The 9803-nt window shown below is 40.9% G+C and overlaps 1 protein-coding gene across 2 annotated transcripts; it reads right to left on the bottom strand.

Moving 5' to 3' along the window:
• Positions 1 to 559: 559 nt before the first annotated feature.
• On the bottom strand, positions 560 to 4974 carry LOC147431081 (GDSL esterase/lipase At5g08460-like). Of its 2 annotated transcripts, none has more exons than XM_086493737.1 (6): positions 4672 to 4974; positions 4205 to 4546; positions 3123 to 3250; positions 2473 to 2715; positions 1474 to 1732; positions 560 to 1028 (listed from the first exon to the last, which is right to left on the bottom strand). In XM_086493737.1, exons 2-6 carry the CDS (start codon positions 4536 to 4538, stop codon positions 802 to 804), a joined length of 1191 nt encoding a protein of 396 aa, XP_086349863.1. In that variant the 5' UTR covers positions 4539 to 4546; positions 4672 to 4974; the 3' UTR covers positions 560 to 801. The 2 variants fall into 2 exon arrangements, with proteins under 2 accessions (XP_086349863.1, XP_086349862.1); XM_086493736.1 differs by having other exon boundaries at positions 4205 to 4543; positions 4672 to 4968.
• Between the last annotated feature and the right edge of the window lie 4829 nt (positions 4975 to 9803).

Raw genomic sequence — 9803 nt, 5'->3', positions numbered from 1 at the left:
TTAGTGGCTTGCCACGTATGTTCAAAAGCACACTAGTCCATTGCTATAAATCGAAACCTCATAAATGTGCCAGCAATGTCTTCATATGTCTTCAAACCCCCCCTCCCCCGCCGCCGCAACGACAAGCATGAATCTAACGTGATGAAGAGACACAATGGCCTGCAGAAGAGGATGAGAGTCTATCATGACCCGCTAGTTGATAGACCCACTAGTCAATATGTCCCCCTTCATAGAAATAGGAAAATGAATGCCAATCCTCTCACGTTGGCGGCCAGTGTACAAAAGACAATGCTGATTTACTGCCTCTTATCAAAAACACGACTAAAAAAGGTCTGCATCATCGACTTGCCATGTGGCACCAATCGAGCTTCCCAGCTTCATCCAACGGTCCGCAATAGATCCCACATGGTCAGTGCCAGAACTAGACCTGCAATTCAGGATTGTTTTTTGAAAGCGTTGCATTTGGCATTTGCAAGAATGGGTTCTATTACAAGACACATGCTCAAACAACTAGCAAAAGAAAAACATAGAATCCATTCAAATGGTTGACGCATTGGGATTGAAACAAGTTGCAAATAGTCTCTCATAAATGAAGCAGCTCCGTTTCAGAGCTGAGAAAAACAACATAGGTTGAAAAGAATCAGAATTTGGATCATGGGCGCTAAATCTTGGGGCAAAAGGGAGGTGGGTGTGTGCGTATGTCTGTGTGTGAGTGAGAGAGAGAAATTAGAGAGAACCCACTACTCTCTGCACATCTGAATGCATGCATGCGCAAGCTACACGGTGATACACCCGCAGGGTTTAACCCTGCGAAACGAGTTGGCTAAGGCTCATGGGGACAACAGAGGAGGCATCACCGTTGAAGATGGAGGAGGCAAGAATGATATTGGTGGCCTCTGTTGGATGGAAGGCATCCCAGAATATATGTTCTTTTCGGTCCGTACAAAGCTTGGCGATAGGCGGCAAGCACGTAAGTTGGCCCCTGTTCTTTCCAATTCCGCAGCACCCCTGGTCTGCCACTTTGAATCCTGCAAGGGATTGACATGAAGCGTTATCATTGGATATATATGCAAGTATACAAGTGTATATATGTATGTAGGCATATGCATATATGTATGTGTGCATATATATATATATGTATATATATATATATATATATATATATATATATATATATATATACATATATACATATATATATATATGCACACACACACACACACACACACACACATATATATATATATATATATATATATATATATATATATATTATATATATATATATATATATATATATATATATATATATATATATATATATATATATATATATATATATATATATATATATATATATGATGAGTCCAGTTACGCCACAACAGACTCCGGTCTGGCATGGTCTGAGGTTTTATATCTTCCAAATACCACCAAAATGTCCCAGCTGATGCACATTATGAATTTGAGCTTTACCATATTTGCTCGGGTTTGAGAGGATGGAAGCAAAGGTTTCATAAACTTTTGCATATAGGAAGGTCGCACCCGCAAGCTGCGGGTCGGCGTTGAGCTCATTCACAAGCTGCAACACTTCAGCATTGAAGCCTTGTACAAGCTGGTTGATATAGCCCACACAGCGCCCGTCCTTGCTTTTTGTTGCAAGGACATTGGGAATGCACCCAAGAGGACCTACCCCAGATATGAGGAACCTTCTTACTCCCAATCCATAAAGTGTCTGCAATGATCAAGACAGAAATAGGTTATACAAACGTAAAAGCAAAGTAAAACGCATGGAGAGTGCCCATCCTCGGTGGAGATGGAAGGCAAGCAACAATCATCTTTAGGACACCTATAAACACGAGACATCGTACTCACACTCGGAATGTCACCCGGGAGATTCACTAGTATTAAAAGGGGACATTGTTAGAGATTTTGTACTGTGGTTTATGGACTGACACATTAGGGGCAGACTCAAATTATCCTGAAGTGTAAATGCAACATGAGAAATCAAAGTGAAAGAAGAGAGAGCAACGCGTTGGACGCTGCTACAGGGAAATGGTATCTGTGTGCCTGTCTGTGTGTCTATGAGAGGATACGTGTGTAGACTTGTTATGTGTGTACGTGTGCATGTGCGTGTGTGCTCTTGTTCTAGGCCTTCTTCTCTATCACTTCTACGCTCGACAGACATCACCTGCATGCATCAAATGCCCCTTTTGTACCCAATGTACGGGACCAATATTCTTTGTACAATGCACCTTTTCTCCTTTGTACAACCCCCCTTCCTTACACCTGCATGTTACCTTACAGTAACCCACAGTAAATCCTGTCAGGGTGGCCACTCTTAATTTAATACAAAACAAGCACATCAAACCCACAGTGAATGCCCTCAGGGATGTCACTCTCAAAATGTGCACATTTAATACAAAAAACAAGCACACATCAAACCGTATGTTTTTCAAGGGTTTGAGATATTACCACCAACTGCTGAGCAAACATTTCGGTCACAAGTACTCGATAGTCGTTAGGAGTATATTGCTTACTGTAACCCGTGGAGTTGATGAGATAGTTATTGAGGTAGTCATTGCTACCAAAAACGAATGTAAACACTGATTTCCCTAAAAATTCCGCCGTAGCTTCTTCGCCACCCAGCAAAGCTGTGAGCTGCTGCCTTGTGATTTTGAAGTTTTCAATTTGCTTGTTGAAGGAGAGGCGGGCAACCTACAAATTCACGCAACAAAGAGTAAGCTCCATATTTCTATGGTGTTGAAAACAACTTGAACAGAACCTACACATTAAGCACACCATAAACAATGCTGCAATAGAGGGATCAATGGAGCTGGTCAAAGGAATATTCTGACATGATACCCTCTGCTTGGAGTCTATGCCATCAGGAATTGGACTTGGGTCTTCACTCATCCACACAAACAATGGGTGACGATACCGTTGGCACACACAACCCCACTAGGATACAAACTTTTGCCATGACACTTATAGATTGTCTACACAACCTTATATTAAGAAGCCTTGTCGATCTCTTCATGAATTCACATCAACTTCAAGAAGTGATCTCTTGAGCTATGACTAGGACATCTCGTCTGCTTTAATTTACAGCAAATTATACTTACATAGTTTCTTCCCGATATGTCCAAAATGCCGCCTGCAGCTGATGCATAATTGACTCCATGCAAGATTGCAGACCCTTTGGTGGCTGGATTGAGATATGCCGGAAGGAAGGGGACCCCAAGAAACTGACCTGAGAGAGGACAAAGCAGAGCTCAGTACGTAACAATCTCAAATAAAATCCTAGAGGCAATATCACAGTGCTTGCATAAAAGAAAGTGCCAAGCGGCATCAAATGCTAGAACCGACTCTCAGTCAACATTCTGTTTTTGTACACTCCGAAACGGCCACAAGATAGCACGAATTAGTCTCCGAAGGGTTTGATCCACAGAATGGCAGTAGCTTGCTCTTTATAGCCTAGAGATTGAGGGTTTAAGTCCCATCATCCGTGGCCCTTTCGTATGGAGGGATACTTATGTTCCTTTCTCCATTCGCAATGCCTGAGCTTTCATTGGACTCTTGGGTGACTCCTCCATATGGCAAGGAGGTCCTGTGGTCAGCGTCCCTCTGCTACTCCAGTATGCAATAACATTTAGAGGCTGTGAGCATGACTCTTCCTTTCACCCGACCCAATGACTTGATTCTTTATAAGAAAAAACCCTATCTAGATGTAGCTAATCTTAAAAATAATCATAACTCGTCATCTAAACAACCCTCATTTGACGGGTTCACTCTTTATTTTCAACTGTCATAATATTCCATAGCTTGACATAAGACCTTTCTACCCATGTCCTTCGGATCGTCGAGTAGCTTTGAATATGTTTCTCTACACCTTGAATAGTACATTACATAAGAAACATCACCTACATTTCCTTTGCTGATGTGGGCACATGCATAATTACATTCTTCAACCCTTCTCTTACCAAAATATCTCTTCTATTACTCTCTAAATCTATGGAGTGTGTGTGTGGTTAGCACACAGCTAAATTCTTCGATTCATCTCCTGACACAAAAATGTCTCTTCCATTACTCACAATCTATGGACAGTGTATCTCATAAGCATACAGCTAAACCATCACCTAAGTGCTGCAATTTTTGAGTAATGCAGCCTATATAGAGAGAAAAGAAGGCAAGTTGGAAAGCCTACCAATGAGGTCGACAACAGTCCGACCGTTGCAAAATCGACCAGTCGCGCCAAGGGGGAAGTCAATGCCATATGGATAGAAGTTGGAGCGGGCAAGCGAGGGGATGTAGTTGTTGTTCCCATCATCTACAAGAGAGTCACCAAAACAAAAGAGAGCAGGCACTAATGCTGTCCCCTGCTGCTGTAGGCTCCTGGTGGCAGGCCCTCCTCCATTGGTACCGGCTCCTGCATTCTGTTGTTCAGCAGCTGCAATTGTCGCTTTCCACAGGCACATAATCCATAGCATGATGATCGCCTGTGCGGTAGGGCGGTGTCGCCTTGGCATGTCTTTTCTCATATTGACTGCTGAGAGCATGTCATGTTAACAATGAGAGGGAGAGAGAGAAAAGAACACACACAACCAGACTGCGAGCTCAGGGGCGATACACACATACACACCCAAAATGAAAAAGCCAGTCCTACAGACCCACCTTTGTGTTGGAATCTGTAACAGTGAGCGATGGTGAAGCTCAGTATAACTCACACCGGCAGCTCCTAAAGCAGACGGTATTGAATGCAGACTGTTGCAAGAAGCTTAAACGGTCAACTGCAGGCTGGTGGAGGTGGAGCTGGGCCGAGAGCAGCTGCATGTGAGCTCCATCATCGCCGCGCCCGCCTCGTCTCTGTAAGACTAAAGGTTAGAGAGAGGTATTCGTGCCTGCGCTCGGGAGAGAGAGAGGGAGGGAGACAAAGCATAGGCTATGACAATACGTACGCTCGTGAATGAAACGCACATGTAAGCACGAGTTGGTTGTATGTTCGTGTGTGTGTGTGTGTGTGTGTGAGAGAGAGAGAGAGTCTAGAGAGATGTGTGCGCGCGCTGGGCTGCCTTATTATTAATAAGGATCCAGTTGGTTGCATGAGTGAGAGAGAGAGAGAGAGAGAGTAGAGAGAGTGTGTGTGTGGCGCCCTGGGGGTAGTTGAATCTGAAGTTATCACCTTGATCGCCGGCAGTGAGCTGTGTATACTATAGCAGGAGCAGGCTGCTGCAGGGTCCATCGATCAAGCCTGGCTTTCAAAAAAAAAGGAGTGGGTTGGTGTGTGTGTGTGTGTCTGAGTGTAGAACCTTTTACTAGGCTACTCAGATTTCACAACGTTCACACCATAATCAAAATCATCCCGAGCCGAGTCCCCATTTGTCATTGGCACTTTGCACTTTTTCGTCTTATTCTAAATATAATAAATTCATCATCCTTGTTGCTTGGAGCTTCGTATCCCTCCAACGAGATTCAGGGATAAAATGGCCACTAAGGAGAACTTAGTTAATACAAGGGAAAATTACCAAAATATCCCTCTAATTTGTGGAAATTCTTAAAATACTTCTCAAATTTCAAAAATTCCTCACGTACCCCCCCCTATAATTTGTCATAAATTCCCAAAATGCCTTTCAAATTTTTCAAAATTCCCAAATTACCCTTGGTTGTGAGAGTAAATTTCTCCAAAAACAGAAAACATTGTAGCTTTTCATAAGAAGAGTGATTGTCTACCATACAGGATGCTAAAACTGAAATTTGAGTCGGTTATGTAGGCTTTTGAGATTAATTGCTTCATTATTTTTAGACATATTTCGTTTTTCTTTGTGAGGTAATTGACGACAAATTACATGTAAGCACTCAAAAATTGATCTCAATTGTCAAACAAGAATAAAGATTAGAAAATCTTGAAGAATCCAACGAAAATAGATACAAGGGTATTTTGGAAATTTTTGAAATTTGAGGGGTATACTGGGAATTTCCATAAATTAGAGGGGTATTTTGGTCATTTTCCCTTAATATAAATTCTGTCCCCTCACAATTGTGAGTACGATTGAGACTCCCCCCGCCTGCAAGACGGCATGAACAAAGAAGTTAGGCTTGGTTCAAACTGCACACTTCTTCTTGTTGTTGTGCTAGGACAATCATCGCGTACGTCGAGCAAGGAACCATTCAAACTGTGCAGCGCCTAGTCTCAACCCATCTGATTTGGCATGCTGACTAGCACCCAACTGCACGCGATAGTTTTCCGACTGCCCAGTCCGCCCGTAGGTGGAAGAAGCCGCGCACAGCCAATGAGCAGGCAAAGGGAACCTAACAACGCAGCAAAAAGTGCAGCAGGTCCAAGGCAGGTGTGAACCAGCTACTTGAACAAGCTGATTCGTGTCTGCTTCCGGAGTGGAATAGGGTTCTTCTCCTCCTGTGCAGGCTGAACGGTCCCTTACATACATAGTCTCTATTTTTACTTTTTTTTTTGAGCCATGGCCTACTTCCTCTATATACAGCTAGCTTTCACTTAGGATTGTTCATATGACATTAAACCTTATCTTCACCATCTTCGTCTTCTCTCTTTTAGCTTTGACTTAGTCAGCATTCATTTTAGCCCTTGATGACAAACAATGTTGGATATTTGCATTCATATAATGTGCCTTAATTGGAAATATGATCTCACGAAATAAATTTTAAATGTGTTTTTTTTTTTTGACAAAACTCACAATTGTGAGTGGATAGTATTAAGAACAATAGAAATATACACCAACCTCAAGCTCAGACCGAGCCTTGAGGGTCAACGGATTACAAGTTTTCTGCTTGACAAAGAAACCACAACTACTCCTATGCTTTACTTATTACAAGATGTCATCATGACATGTATTGTTCTAGACCAGTCCTCTGAGGCTTCCGATCTTAAAAAGAATGGATACTATCTTGCCCTAAAATGAAGGCTGGATGGTAGTGGTCCAAAGTGCTCGAACATAATTAAAGACTTTTCACCTCAATGGATTGGGCTGCCAACTTAATGATGACGTTTTAATACTTGCAAAAGAATGTATTTGTGAAGAATGGTTGACTCACAATTGAGTCTCCACTAAAGCATTCAAGTTTTTGGTCTAAGAAGGCTATATAGAGGAGTTGGTAGAGAAAACGTGCAAATCTCTCACCATCAAAAGTTTCACTATCACATTAAATGTAATGTACCCTTTGTTTGCACTTTAGTCTTTTCATCACCATTTAATTACATACAATATGATTTTTTTTTTCATTTTAGTGTTTTTAAAGGGTGTCTCTATATTGGTGTTGATGTGAGGCATTAAAAATGTATAAAGAAGATCCTCTCCCTCTCTCTACCTTAAGAAAATAAGGGTAAACTTGAAATTCTTTTGATTTTTAGGTCAAAATTTGAAGCTTTTGCCACTAGTAACACTAAAACTTGTGTAAATTTCTCAATTTTTTTAAAAGCAAGCTCAAAATATAATTGAGATTTTACAATTTTAGCATATTAAAATACAGTGGACCCCGATTTTTTTCCAATACTACCTCCCTCCCTCTCTCTCTCTCTCTCACTCACTCACTCTCTCTCTCTCTCTCTATCTCTCTCTCTCTCTCTCTCTCTCTCACACACACACACACACACACACACACACACATGCACACACCAATGTTCGATTTTTTTAATAAAAATACAATAAAATTATAAAAAATACCAATTATTTTGTAAAATTTCTTCTTTGAATCTACCCAAAGGAAATTTTGTATGTTTTTCAAAATGATTTTTCTCGAACTTTGATGTCACACACACACACACACACACACACACACACACAATTTATTACAACTAAAAATATTGCCTTCTTGAGGCCACCGTAAAAACTTTACCTTGTTTTGAGATGCATAACATCACCATATCAACCGTGATATATGGATACCATCATCTACATATATGGTATTCATGAGGATAATTGTGGTTAAAGAAAGTCGTTTTCCTTGATGTAATAGGGTGAGTATGGAGAGGAGTAATCAAGTGCAAATATAGACATAAAAGGAGCATTAGATCCCTCTCTAGTCATCAAGGTAGTTGCAAATGGATCTTATCTACATTATGCTCTATATGAAAGCAGAGTGATCTCCAAAATTCTCCATGCAAGGGCATAAAATAATAATGTTTAGAATGGGCAGAGATATGTTTAAGAACTTGAGACTACATTCTAAGGCTATAGCTAGGTGGAATATGCTCTTCAATTAAGGAACACCATATCTTTGACCATGGTAGCACTCTTTCGCATAAAAATATCCAATATAGTAGCTAGGTGGACTGACTAAGAAAGCAATGTCTACTCAATCATCCCTAGAGCGTGAAAGCCTTTAATGGATGACCGCAAGCCATGGGCAAGTGCATGAGAGTAAATCAGTGTCTACACAATGATCCCTAGAGCATGATAGCCTTTAATGGATGGCTCCAAGCCATGGGAAAGTGCATTAGGAGTGAATATTTGAGAGAAATTTTATTTTCACTTAATTGTTGCAGATGAAAATTCCTTCAATGGATCGCTCCAAGCCACGGGAAAGTGAATATTTAAGAGAAAAATCTTCACTTAATTGTTGCAAATGAAAATGCCTACAAAGTTCAGACTATGTCACAAACAATAAAGCAATTTTACTTAGTTTAATTCATTTGGAAAAGGTGAAATGCCTTGCCAAGAAGAAAAAATAACGAATGCATACCAACTCATTCCAAGTCATTTTGAAGCATGCATTATATTGACTGTGTGTGTGTGTGTGTGTAGATTACTCTCACCCATATCGTACAAGTAAGACTCGTCAAATAGATTTTTTAAGGTCCCTTAGGATTAAAATTTATTTGGCCGCTCCTACCTTGGAAGATCAAAAGGTTCTTCATGGCGCTGCAAGGTTCTTTTGCCAGCTGAGGGGCCTAGCCTTCTCTTACCCTTGCGCTCAACAATTGATTGACCCTCATTGCTGCATGTGCCAAACACAGCCGCAACAACACCCTTGTGCTAATTGCCATAGAAAATTATGCTACAAACGGGAGAACGGAGAGCCCTGCAAAATACCAAAAGTAGATACTATAGACGATGAGACACACAAATCTGCATACCTAGCAACCATCCTTGCACATAATCAAGCTACACACGAGCAGAGAGAGACAAAGAGGGAGATAGAGCGAGAGAGCACGTGCAGGCGCACCTCCTAGAGCGGAGTGCTACGCCGGCACGGCGAGAGAGAAGAGAGAAGGGGAGAGAAGAACAACGCAGGCACTGGGTGCAATTCCCCCCCGTGCAAGAGTGACCATTTCCCTCTTGCACGTGTTTAATTTATAGATTCTTGAATGGTCAAAGTGAGTACAAACTGGCCGGCCGGTCATAAATGGCCAAAGCTCATAAAGAGCACTTGAATAATCAAATATACATAAAATATAATTATATCCTTCTGCATAATCACTATCTGCTAATGCTTTTGCCACTTGTCAGCTGTAATAAATGGATAAATATCAATTCCATAACATACCTCTCCGTTGGAAAGCAACTGTCCTCAGTTGCGAAGATAAAAATCTGCAAACAATACTTGTCAAAAACAGTGATTAGTATGTTGTGTCAAAAATATCACATAATAAAAGAAAGATTTATGAAACTAAACAACCATTAGCTTATTCCTGCTGTCATCCACATACTACCTATTCTAGTGTCCCATACCACTAGAATAAGCAGTATATGTCATACCCTAATGAATCAGGATATCATTGGTCACACTCATCATCAATCTCATAATGTTAAGTCTCATCACATAAACAGTGT

The sequence above is a fragment of the Adiantum capillus-veneris genome, chromosome 21 (genome assembly GCF_014529385.1).
Source record: "Adiantum capillus-veneris isolate H3 chromosome 21, ASM1452938v2, whole genome shotgun sequence".
NCBI classification, from domain to species: domain Eukaryota; kingdom Viridiplantae; phylum Streptophyta; class Polypodiopsida; order Polypodiales; family Pteridaceae; genus Adiantum; species Adiantum capillus-veneris.
This window is presented reverse-complemented; position numbering and strand designations above follow the sequence as displayed.